Source organism: Adelges cooleyi, unplaced genomic scaffold (genome assembly GCF_023614345.1).
Source record: "Adelges cooleyi isolate 19-005CV unplaced genomic scaffold, UGA_ACOO_1.1 ACOO_flye_CR_arks_rails_tigmint_CR_PRNA_9, whole genome shotgun sequence".
Taxonomy (NCBI): Eukaryota; Metazoa; Arthropoda; class Insecta; order Hemiptera; family Adelgidae; genus Adelges; species Adelges cooleyi.
The window spans coordinates 2179623-2193523 of record NW_026096579.1 but is presented as its reverse complement, the minus strand read 5'-3'; the positions used below and the strand labels follow the sequence as shown (position 1 = coordinate 2193523).

At 29.3% G+C, this 13901-nt stretch overlaps 1 protein-coding gene across 7 annotated transcripts in view; it reads left to right on the top strand.

Moving 5' to 3' along the window:
- Window positions 1-11364, top strand: part of LOC126847120 (insulin-like growth factor 2 mRNA-binding protein 2) — a 38305-nt gene extending 26941 nt beyond the window's left edge. For 4 of the 7 annotated variants that reach the window (XM_050587186.1, XM_050587182.1, XM_050587188.1 and 1 more), the window contains 7 exons: window positions 4022-4189; window positions 4650-4901; window positions 4974-5111; window positions 6191-6307; window positions 6372-6507; window positions 6601-7329; window positions 8100-11364. In XM_050587186.1, the coding sequence (XP_050443143.1) occupies window positions 4022-4189; window positions 4650-4901; window positions 4974-5111; window positions 6191-6307; window positions 6372-6507; window positions 6601-7329; window positions 8100-8198 (1639 nt within the window). In that variant the 3' untranslated portion in view covers window positions 8199-11364. Of the gene's footprint in view, window positions 1-3741; window positions 3964-4021; window positions 4190-4649; window positions 4902-4973; window positions 5112-6190; window positions 6308-6371; window positions 6508-6600; window positions 7330-8099 lie in introns of those variants that run through there. The other 3 variants (XM_050587185.1, XM_050587184.1, XM_050587189.1) reach the window with 3 other exon arrangements.
- Window positions 11365-13901: the final 2537 nt, after the last annotated feature.

The window sequence follows — 13901 nt, the reverse complement described above, 5'->3', positions numbered from 1 at the left end:
GTATGTATTTCGGACAAGGTTAACAATATAAATACTCATATTTGAGTGGAATTTAATGGTTTTAGTAACGTGTTTACGTTTTGTAATTGCAAAGATACTAAGAAACGGTACTGTACGCATTAATATTTTGTTGCATTTATCCAACCTTTTTTTTGGCGTTAATAACCATTCAAAATTGTCTAATGATAAAACAAATTTGATGCTCGTTTTCGATTTAGTTACAATAATTTTTTTGTTATTAAGAAATTTCTGCTGCGCCTTTCAGTTTTCACGGAACGTGGCAGTTTTACAAACGAAAAATAAATGATCGGCATAATTTCGTTATCTCGTTATTTCGAGATGATCTCGGTGGAGTGTACTGTTTTAGGTGTTTACACACACACGGTGACCTCTTGAGTCACATTTTAAGATTTCTCAAAGCATGACACACGGGGTGCGTCAGACGTATAGAAAATATATTTTTTTTTTTTTAGTAGGACGATCTGTTGTTGTTTTGGCTGCAAAGAATTGGCCTTTAATTTTTTTTTATTTATACTGTTTTGTGGGACGGTCAAGACGGTTTTTTCTCCTTTTGTATCTTTTCGGTGCGCTTGGGTAATATTATATTGTGACGTTATTCCGCATACCAAGCAGTGACCCCAGGCGACGACGGCGGTGTATGTATAGAAAAACCGAAAACGTATTCTTACCAGCACCGTTTGGGTCTCAAGGTCAACTCACAATATCGCCCCTAATTCTCTCGTTCGTCCCCGATTTCTTTTTTTTTTTTTTCAGCTTGCCTCACCGTCGTGTCTTCCAATAACAATGAAGTACACACATCCCTCGACGTAAACGATTATTGAAATAACGCGTCCACGGTAGTTTGTACGCATAGATTGAATATAATATAATATTGTATAATTTTAATCTTTTCGAAAATACTTCTTAACTACTCATCGATTATATGTAGTTAATCGCCGTCACCGATATTATGTTTTCCAAAAACTCGATGAGACAACAACGCCATACGTTCTCATACTAGTTTAGTTAAGAGGGCGTCGCACCGGTGATTTTCAGTGGTAAAAACATGTTTAAGCAGACTGAAAATAACTCGCTTAATTTCGGTTTTAGAGTAAAAGCACCCGTTATTAAATAAAAAGAAAATAATATTCCGGAGGGCAAGACGGTGCGTTTTTAAAAAAAAATTAATTTTTTGGAAAGTTACAGTAATTTAAAAATGTTAAAATAGTCGTTATTTCTAAACTATGTATTGAGCGTTATACTAAGAATAATGAAAAAAACGCGCCGTCTTGCCCTCCGAAATATTGTTCTTTTTTAATGTTATAATAGGCGCTTTTACTCTAAATCCAAAATTAAGCGAGTTATTTTCAGTCTGCTTAAACAAGTTGAGATGAAAAAACATTTTTAAATCGCTTTTAATGATGCTGTGATAGTCCAAAAAATAAATTAACTACCAAAGTAGAGTCCTAGTTATTAAACTAATAATTACACATCACAGTTTAACCTTTAAATTAAGATTTTGTAAAAAAAATGCCTATACTTAACTCCATAAAAATGGGCGGTGCGACGCCCTCTTAAGTAAACGTCATCTGAGTAACTTATCTGAAATAAATTCTAAAACATAATATACTTCGTTCGGAGAAAACTATTATTTTTCCTAACGATTATTGTACCTTGAGTTGCATTTTAACGACGTAAGGTCCTATTAAGGTTGTCCGTTACAATGTTTCGGACAAGTTTATAACATGTTTTTAATCGATGCATAATGTATTTCCTTTGTTAGGTTAGGCTAGCTTCGATTCGTAATTATCCAACTGTAATGATATTATGTTCATTAAGTAAATTTGCAAAATATCTCTTACCTGCTAATGGTTCTACTACTACTATCATAGTAATTACTGGTAATTTGGGTTCAGAACCCTGGAAAATTCTTATTTTCATAAAATCGGTTTTAATGGGAACGGAACGGGGTATTAAATATATTAAGGCACACGTCATAAGCATCAGTTGTCCCCTAAACTGATCTATATAAGCCATTTTATTATTATACTAAATAATTTAATTTTTTTGTTTGAGTTACGATCAATCCATTATTTCCTTCCCAGCAAGTTGTATTATATAACATTTTTCAAAAAAAGTACCATTTAGTCGAATATTATTTGCAGAGGATAACATTTTAGTCGACTAATTTCAGTTAACTTGTTGTGCTTTTTAATGGAATAATATTTTTAAAAAATCGAGTACAACAATGTTGAGTTCCGTATGCTTAATGACTTAATAAAAAATAAATGTACAATTATATAGAGAATTATTTAAGTTTAAAAGGTAAAAACCTTTTAAAATGTTGATTTAGACTTGATAGTAGTCATAATCCACTTTGCCAATTTAGGGTTCATATTTTCAATCTGCATGTGTTTTTAACTACACAGTGTGGTCATTGATCGACATCGCAAAAGGTATAATATTTTCAAACCGGTTTGTTATGTAGTTTGTTAGTAGGTACCCATTAAAATCGAATTACCGGTTATTGAAATCGGAAACAATTTAAGGAAAAGCAAAACAAAATTCCATTCCAGTCTCACGCATAATTGTATGGTAGCCATTGTGTTGACATAATCGGCGATAATAAAAAAAAAAATGATATAGGAGCCATTTATTATTTGGATAAGATTATTTTTTGAAATCTTAGTATTTTCTTTTTATGTTTTACCGAAAAAAACATTGGTTACTATTCACCATTTATTTCGAAGAATCGCTTTATTTTCATGAAAAATTATCAGCCCTTTTTTTTTTTGCTGTATGTTATTTTTATGCATAACATTTATTAGCTGTAATAAATAAAAAATTGCAATTGGGGTTAAATAACGACTTATAGTTAGTTTAATATTTACTAACATTTCTATTAATTAAAATACTGCTGGTTACTTAATTGTTGTCTTTATAATATATACACAATTTAGGTATTTTGTAAAGTAAAATCGCGTACAAAACTTGTATGCCAGTTATTTACGTTAATGTGTTAGTAATGATTTATGAATTTGTATGCAATATGAGATAATACACCTATGTCCAGTGAAAACTCGAGAAATGGTGAAGATGGACTTATTTGAATGATAACATAACAGGCCAGTCACGCCACTTTACACGCCCTGATAAGTTTTTCGTTATTGCATCATCGTCTATAATGTATACGTTAATCAATTATCAATCAGTATACAATTCTCGAAGAACAATCATGAGGTCGATTTACGATTGTTATAATTGTTGTTATTGTATTCTAATTTCTATTGATCTGGCGGGGTCCGCCCGACGCTTTTCAATGATGTAGATGTACTCTAACAGCGTTTTTGGCCGATCTCTGATGAAGTCCGATGTCAATGCGTGTTATAGCGTGTAGTAAAATATATATATTAATTTATGATTTATCATCGCGGACCGTAGATAGAATAATATGAATAGGTACATCAGCTATTTCATGATAATATATGCACGCCACTATTATTTTGGGCGTTGCCGGTCTGGTCACACTATGGCGGTGCCCCTTTATCATTGATGGGAAAACGCGTTAGTACTGGCGACACTGTAACTGTCGTCAACTAGCCACACTGTCTATTTATTTCAAAGCATACCGATTCGACGAACCAATTGACGATAACACGTTTAATCAAATGTTTCTAGAAAATTATCAAAAAAAATAATAGGTTGTAGAAAAAATTGTCTATAAAAAAAAAAAAAAAAAGTAAAAATTACGTAGTAAAAAAATTTACCAGGTTGTAATGTGTTATGTATAGGGTTGTCGATTGTAAGTTTTCGACGCTTGATTTACTCATACACATAAAATGCACGAAGGATATTGTGTATGTTAGCCCGTTATTATTACACACAGTCTTGGACGTTTCGCAAGAATGTCACAGATTAATGGTATTTTATTTTTCTAAGCATGCGTTTATCTCCAATAATATGGTATACGCATGATTTTCAGTAATAATTTCATATTTATTGAATATTTTTTTTTCCGCAGTGCTAACAAGATAGTGATCAGCAACGTGCCCAGCAGCGTTCGAGGTGAACAGTTGGAACAGATATTATTGCAGTTCGGCCAAGTAAAAGACATTGAAAAACTCAGTCAGCGCGATGGGCCCACACAAGTCATACAAATTACATTCGAGTCTGCCGAACAAGCTCTTAAGTAAGATCTGATAACACACGACTAATATTTCTTGCTAAAATATCCCGGAACGTATTTACCGCTAATGTGTTTTTGTTTTTCTTATTTTATAGGTTGTTATTTAATAAACTGTCGTTATAAAATCAGGGCGAATTATGTGCTTCACTCTGTTAGCTATAAATTGAACTAATAATATAAATGAGTTAAATACAAGTTAATGTCCGAAAATTAAAATTCTTCTAAAATTGATTTGCAATTATTAATCCACTTTTTGCGTAGCATTTGTGTATTCTTAATTTTTTTAGTTCCTCAAAGGGTTAAATGTGTATTATCATTGAATAATCATAAAACTTGCTCTTCTACATGTCTGTACAAAGTTGATACCTATAATTTATTATATAAACATATATCACATCATTTCGAGTTGAAGTTCACAGTTTTTATTCTGTTATATTTACGTGTCCTTTATTTTTATTTCCAGTGCATTAGCTAATTTGCCAGGTTTTGAACTCGAAGGCTGCCAAGTTAAAGTCGAACCAGCCATGGAAAGACGAGGTCGTGGTACAATGAGACCACGCCATGTCCCATTTGGTGCACCAGGAAGTAGTCCGGGTATTGGCAATAGACAAACTGAGTTTCCATTGCGTATATTGGTGCACAGTGATATGGTTGGTGCGATAATTGGCAGAGGAGGTTCTACTATTCGACAAATTACTCAACAAACTAGAGCTAGGTAACAATATAGTTGCTAATTTATCAATTAATAATCTATAACAAAACACTTGACAATCATTATTATTTTTAGAGTCGATGTGCATAGAAAAGATAATGTTGGTTCTTTGGAAAAAGCGATTACAATTTATGGAAATCCAGAAAACTGTACGAATGCATGTCGAAAAATTTTGGAAGTTATGCAACAGGAAGCTAATAATACTAATAAAGGGTAATTATAAATTTTTCAATTTTATACATACATATAAGTTTAAAAATTAAATATACAGAAAATGTATATTGAGATATACTTAAAGTTAATTACTAATAAAAGTCTGTGTAGTTGTTAGAATGTAAGTGTTCTTCATTCTTTATTATTAAATAATTAAATTTTAAATTGTTATATTGATCTGTAAAATATCGGCCAATAATATATGAAAACCAACACAATTTATTTTAACACGGCACTTCAGTATCGTGCTTATCCAAGCTAGAGTGTTGGAAAATTGAAACGTACCAGTTAGTGTAAGGAGAGTATTGTTGTATACAGTATGAATAATTCTGCAAAAAATTTAAATTTATGTTACTATGCAATGCAATGAGTTTAAGTGGATTAACGTGGCTGTGCTTCTATATACTAGTCTCAGTTTGAAACTTGGTCTTGTACCAAGGTATGGAAGACAACGGAAAACATTGCACTATATGTCTTGTTTTTAACACAATTCTTGTTTAGCAATAAGAGTTGTTAATAAAACTTAAGCCACGCCCACACTGCCGCGCAATACGCTAGCAAACATGTTTTCCAAAATATTGGGTACTCTGTGGTAAACATCAAACACCAATGAAATGTTCGTGGGAACGTACTTGTCCACCCGAACAAAAATTGCCAACGTTTTGTGTGGCTTTTAGTAGGTATAACCAAATAAATTTGATGTAAAAAAAACATGGTCACACAATCTGTTTTTATAGACGTTTAAGTAGAAGTATTATTAGCAGAAACACTTATTACCAAAATGGTAAAAATACAATTTATTTGGCGTATGTTGGTGGATTTTAGCAACGTTAGTATTAAAACTTTTTTAAAAAAATATATATAAAAAGTATGTTTTATGATATATTTTGTAATAATTTGATAAAAAAAATGAATTACCTATATTAAATATTCATTGCTAGCCTAAAAAATGTACGCTTAAGTTATAACTTAAAATTAATATTTTGTAAAATATTTCATATACCAAACTCTTTAACAAGTAGGGGTATAGTACTGAAAAAAAATGACTCCAATAATATGATATGTATTTATTTTCACAGAGACGTTATTCTCAAAATCTTAGCTCACAATAATCTGATTGGCAGAATAATCGGAAAAGAGGGTAACACGATCAAAAGAATTATGTCCGAGACTGAAACAAAAATTACTGTATCCAGGTAAATAGAATGCATATGTTACGTTGATAAAGTATATTATCCTTTTTTTATATTATTTTTTAAGCATAAACGATATTAACAGTTTCAACTATGAAAGAATAATAACTGTCAAAGGCTCAATAGAAAATATGTCCAAAGCTGAAGCCCAAATTAGTGCTAAGTTAAGACAAAGCTTTGAAAATGATCTGCAATCTATGGCTGTAAGTTTTTTGTCATGATTATTTGAGTGACTTTTATTAATTGTCATCGAAAAATATCTTTATTGAAATTATAAATTATTTTACTATTCGTAGCCACAAACAGTCATGTTCCCTGGACTTCATCCAATGGCCATGATGTCAGCAACAGGTATAACTTATCCAGGCCGCGGTGGTCCAGCCAGTTATCAACCATTTGCTCCCGCACCATATCCTCCAATATACCCATCTACCATTCCGCCAATCAACCCGGCTCTCGCTGCAGATGCCCAGGTACAGTACATCAAAAATATAATTATAATTGAAGGTAATGCTATCCTGATTGCAATATATATATATTATATATATTGTTTTCATTTTCAGGAAACCGCTTTCTTGTTCATTCCCAACAGTGCTGTTGGTGCTATAATAGGTACTAAGGGTTCGAACATCAGAAGTATGATAAGATTCAGTGGAGCGTCTGTTAAAGTAGCGTCTACGGAAAATGAAAAACCTGGAACTCCAGTTGACGCAAATGGTGCGCAACAATCTAGTAGAAAAGTGACAATTGTCGGTACAGCAGAAGCTCAGTGGAAAGCTCAAGGCATGATTTTCGACAAGCTGCGAGATGAAGGTTTTGTTCCGGGAACTGAAGAAGTACGATTAACTGTAGAAATATTGGTGCCAAGCAGTCAAGTAGGTCGTATTATTGGTCGAGGCGGATCAAATGTTCGAGAATTGCAAAGAGTCACCGGGTCTATTATCAAATTGCCTACCCAAGGATCAACAGATGGCACTGAAGATACAACGACTGTGCACATTATTGGCCACTTTTTGGCGACACAGGTATTTCGCATTAATAGTTATGTTAAACTATATTTAATTAATTTGTGTTATATGGGGCAAAATTTAAATCTAATAACAAATAATTTTTCATTGGCAAATCATTTTATTTATAACTTGATGTATAATGTTTTCTTGAAAAAAATAATAAATAAAAAATATTTTAGGGGCTCTACACCTGCATATTTTTGATCGAGAACAACTGTAATTTCAACTATACTCTAAAACCCAATGGTTTTGAAAACAGATATAGGTTTTACTATACTTGCTTGATATATTAATCAAAGTTAATTTTTAATTTTCTATTTTAATGTTATTGTAAAAATATTTAAAAATAGCAATTTTTTCCATAGACAATATTAATTTTCTAAAATAATTTTAAAGTTGTGCCATGATGGATACCTTGTAAATGATTTCTCAGATTACATTTGAAAATGTAAGCTTACTGTTAAATTTTAGTTAAAAATTGTCATTACAATGCGTCTTAATTAAATGCTAGTGTAGAGTTCCCTTAATTATTGGTTATTCTAAATAAAATAAATCAACTTATTTATTATCTTAGATAATTTAAAATTTTATGTATTATTTATAAATGTATAGAAAATCATTATCAAACAAGTAATTTATAAAATATTAATAGTTATGTAAAATTAATTATATAAAATAACTCGTTTTTTTTTATCTCTCCATATAAATAACAAATTATATGAATTAATACCCCCCAAATCATATGTGGTGCAATTTTTTAATTATGTGTTATTAAATATTTTTAGTCGGCTCAAAGAAGAATTCGATCAATGGTTGCGACCGGAGCTAATCCAGCTCCGCGTCCGACACGTAACAGCAGACCTACAGAAACACCACAGCAGTGAGTTAATGACATTGTCCGTTAGTCCTCGGTGAATAAATCTCCTCCACCGACATTAACGTTATTATAACCAAATTTTAATATAGAAAATAATGGTCAATCATAAGATGCATTATTGTTGTCGGTTTATTAGCCAATAGGATCTAACGGCTGTCTTAACTCAATTACTTTTAATAGCTACTGTTGACTTAATGGTCAAAGGAGGGGATGTGACTGATTGCGTGACCAAGAGTACAAACGGTTGTCAGCTATGGCAAGGTACGATTTTTGTCCCTTCCTATATGTAATACAATCGACTCTTTTTATACATGATTAAAGTTAGGGATTTTTTTTTTTTTTAATGAATAAAGAGGGAGACAAAACTTTGAAAAAATACTTTTTTTTTTCTTAAATTTATTTTTGATAAATTGTTAAAAGTTATTTAATTTTTAATTTATTATTTTTTTTGTTATTTTTTTTTTATATTTAAAAAGTATATATTATATATATATTTATATATTTATAAAAATTTTATAAAAAAAATTAATAACTATGTTAGGATGTGGCCCTCTGTTCCCAGGGGGGGTTACATAGAAAAATGGAGATACTAAATTTAAATTATAATAAGAACACCCCTCAAAATTAATATCAAATCAAACTATCATTCTTACTTAATATACATCTCCCAAAAAAATTAATATTTAAATACAACGCAATCAATTAAACCATTTTTTTTTTTTAATACTCTTCTAGGTTTAAACATTTAACCTTGCATATACAATTAGCGATAATCCATCCATCCCCCACTTAAATATAAAACGATGCCACAGTAGCATTTTAATAAAATGGACTAGTAGGAGGTCTAGTTCATCAAATATTTGTTATTTTATATCTAAAAAATATATATATATATATATATTATATATATTACATACATACATACATACATACATACAAACAAACAAAATGTAATTGTTGACACTTAAAAGGTGGTCTTCAGCCTCTTGTTCTAGACACAGAAACACGTTTATATAAACACATACATAAAAAATACTCGCTAACACATTCTCAATTTGTAATGGGCATTATTTACATTAATTGTTTACAATATTGTAATTCAACTTAACTGTCTGTGACTCTTAATCATTGTGATCCACACCAATAGGATAATAAGAATGTTTTTAACTCAAAAACACTGCGCAATAGTTTATTATTTTGTTATATTAGCATTATTAATTTAATTACATATTAGAACAAGAACGCTCTTAGACTAAGCAACATCCCCAATGCGTAATAACCAAAGATTCTTAATACAGTGCACTGGTTAACTGGGGGATAACTAAACATACTTACAATTTTTATTTTTCCAATATTTGTTTACAATCATAATATCGTGTGAAACACTAAATTAGATTATTACTATTAACGCAAATACATGGGCATTTAATATGTAAAAAAATAATACAAAAGATACGTGGATTCAGTGGTAATAATTTTGATTCTACATACTCATTATTGATAAATATAATATATACATATTAATATTATTGGTAATTATTTTCTCATTTAAAAAAAAGTTTGTATAACCCTAGTAGTTGTGGCAATCTAAACCTATGATACTAAGTAGTTAACGATAATACTAATAACGTACAATCGATATAATACAAATTGAGTTTAATTATTAATAAATTATCACTAAATCCACTAATCCAAATTCGTGAAATTTATTTTACATGTTAAAAAATTTAATTGGATTATTCAATATTTATGTGTATTTTTACAATTATATTATTATAACACCATTTATTATTTGAATTTTTTTTTGTTAAAATGAAATTAAAAATAAATTCATAACATTTATTTTTCTTTAACAATACAATATGATAAAATTATATAACTTATAGTGCTCGTCTTTTTAGTTTTATTTTTATTATTTATTATTATTATATTTTTGAGTGCTTCAATATTTTTTATTATAGTTAATATCATTTTTGGGCTTTTACTTTGATGAAAATATGTAATAATAATTACTATTTTTTATGACAAGAATGCTTATACATAATTTTTTTTTAATTTTATGTTTCATTAATATGTATATCTATTTATTTTTAAAGCTTTTACTTGTTCCATTTAGAGTTTTAACTAAATCATATTAACCTGGGTGCCCAAAACGTAATAAATTAATGTTTCATAGTTGTCGTTATTATGGCAAACAATTATGTAATGTTTTTGGCCGATTATTCTTTGTAAAATGAAAGTAGCTTAGAACGTCATTTATGGATCTAGTATTGAAATCCTTTCTTATCCTTAAGTTATTGAAATATCCGACCTTCAGTTGGTTTATATATTGTAATGAAATATGGTTGTGATGTTTCTTTAATTTTTAGTTTTCTTTTAACTTGACCATAGAAATTTTCAACAGTTTCTGAAAGTTGTGTTTAAAGAACTTAAAATTCGTTCAAGTCATGCAAAGAAAATAAAAAGCAAAAAAAAAACAAAAATCCAAAAAAAAGTTTAATAACCAATATATCATAATATACCTATTACCTATTAATAATATTTTATAGACACCCGTAAGCCATAAATAAAATTAACACAAAATTTAGGATTATATAATATTACATAATATAGTAAATTATTGTATGCTTTATGATTTATTTCTTAAAAAATTAAAACAAAACTTAATTCAAAATTTATCATAGAATAGTTTGGTGAAAGGGTTAGTAAAAATTTTTTTTTAACTACGAGTAATAATTTATGAACTATAAATATATAAATATTTCCATAACACCACTGGTAGGTAAGCCGACTGTAAGAAGTAATAAAAAAATTAAATAAGTATATGAAATAGTAAAATGGAACACCGAGAAGAGCTCAAGTAAACGCAGGGGAAAATAACCATGACAGCCTCACCCGGACCCGATAGGAGCATAATAATATTATTTTGATGGTTATTAATTTTTTTTAATTTGGGGGATGCCGTTAGGGTTTTTTTTTCTACAATCTGTCCATCAGCCGTCGAGTGCAGCATTTTTCCAATGTGTCGTTTGTAATAGAATATTATATTTAATATCTGTGCATGCATGCAGTCAGGACTAAGATAATTATTTACGTACATTGCATTTTGTATTCATTATTATTATATAAATATTTATATATATATGTATCGGAGATATATTATTATGTATTCAGTTATCTTGTTCTTGTTTAATTTTGACGACGTTCCGCGCTGTTAATTAGTTTTGTATACAAACGTGCATTTTATTATAATACGTGTATAAGTGTCCAGTGTTTGTAAACGCTGTGTTACAGTCTCCTTTTTCTACCATGGGAAAAAATTAAATTATTCTAGTTATATATTTAAAAAAAAAAAAAAAAATAAAAAAACAAATGAAATAATAAATACGTTATTGTGTATTTTTATTTTTTCCTTGTCTAAATAATAGTATCTAACTGTACTTAAGAAGATGTTATAGTACCCCATATTTATTAGGAAGTTGGATATAGGTAATTTTTTGTAAAATCTTAATTTAAATGTCAAACTTTGGTGTGTAATTAGTTCAGTAATTATAATTTTTTTCGGTAGTTAATTTATTTTTGAACTACTACACCATTGGTGACTATCAACTATTATAAAATCGAAAGAACAACATTTCCAAGACAAAGTCATATCTGATTTCGAAAACAATAACTTAAAAAAAAGTTACAGTTATTTTAAAAAGTAAAAAAAATGTGATTTTAAATGCTATATAAATTAAATATTAGGTTTATCAAACAAATATAATGACATTGTCTTCAAAATCTTGTGATCTTTCGTTATAGGCATATATTGTATAATGTACATAGTGCAGACATCCAAAAGAATCCTTCAGGAGCAGGTTACAGTGTTATATAATAATAATAATACATTTAATACTATCACAGATAGTGTAAGCTGTACACATTTTTGTTAATTTACCCCCAATCTATAGTAGCCTATTTAATTTTAAAAAATTTCAGATTTCCTAGCTTAACTGAGTATTTTCTCATTCATTCATTTTTTTTGCATTTGCTTAACATGAAAACTAATCAAAATTGTTTTAATTTGAATAAAAGATTCTTAAAGCGAATATATGAAACTTAAAAATTTTTCTGTTGATATATTTCCGTGATGACATTTTTTTTAGCAAGTTACAGCCCAATTGAAACTGATAACTTGCTAAAAAAAAAATGTTATCACGAAATATCAAATGAAAGTTTTTCAAGTGTCTTATAGCTTCAAGAATATTTTTGCAAATCGAAAAAATGTTGATTAGTTTTCAAGTTATAATTTATTTAATGAAATATTAAAATTTCTCGTGTTAAAAATACATAAAAAAAAATCATGAAGTAGGTACTAGTACTTAACAGTTGATCTAGGAATATGAAATTTTAGAGATTACTTACTTGAATATATGCTAATATTGGGTAAAAAACAGTGATATATGTTTGATGAATAGGTAGTTTTGTATTAGTTAACACAACATAATATATTATGTGTGTTATTATTACCTATTTTTTTAATTATTTGTGAGCCCCACACGTTCTACCAATTGCCATTAGCTATGGACAATAATCATTTACAGAAGTGCAGATAATCCAGAATTGGCGATTTAATAATAATATACAGTTTAGACGATTTCAATTGTGTCTAGGTACCTATGTATACTTTATTTAATTTTAAACATTATAGAAGGAGGATGTCGTGTGTGTCTACTACTCTTTCTCCAGAAGGGGCCCCGCGATTATGTTGTACATAAAACCGATTTAGCTTTGAGGATTATTTTTAAAATTTATTAGAAGTTAACAAGGACTCGACAAGTGGATGTGTAGTGTATGGTTTTAGTTGATCCCCGGCAGTTCAAAAGAGAGTGTATCAAATGAATATTTGATTATGTTTATAATATTGGCCCTCTTACACATGGGCATTCGTCGAATGAATTGTTAACGCGGTGGTGTATGCGAGAATTTCATTTTTAGACTTTACCGTCCACACGGCATTTGATCTACAGGGATTTATATTTTATATTTGGTCAAATCAATTTCGCTGTCGCCACAGATGGACGTCATGGGTTTTGATTAGGCGCTAATATTTTATTTTTAGAGAATTATTTAAAAAAATATGTTTTAACTATTTATTTATGATATACAACATTAGGGCTCTGTAGTGAATAAACACTATCACTAAAGTTCTGTAACTCTTCATTGTACTTCTAGATGCCAAGGTGATTGTAATAAGGCCATAAACAACAGAATCCGTTTATCGGCTTAGGAGATCTGCGAGTGGAAAGAAAAATAGATTTAACAATTATTTTAATTGTAAAAAACTTCAATTAACTTTTTTTTAAATTCATATTTTGTATAATCAAGCTCTTTCTAGTTAGTTTGAAATCAACTTTATATTTCTTATAGTTAAGATAAAATTGGAAATATTTGCCTTATATTTGCCTTTGTCTATTATTGCTCTTTAACCTAATTCTTCAGCATTAAATCAAAAATTTGTTAGCAAATTACAGATTCTGCAAAAGGGAAAAATATGCGGTAGTTGTTTACTTTTCTTTCCATCTATCACAAATGGTTAAAACTTGAAATTGGCCGCTAATGCGTACAGACTCGTTAAAGCATAACTCGACGCATTCTTTTAAAAGACTTCAGCTCTTGAGTTCGAAAATAATGTTTTTGCAGGTAGTCGCCGAGTCCATTAGGCGTC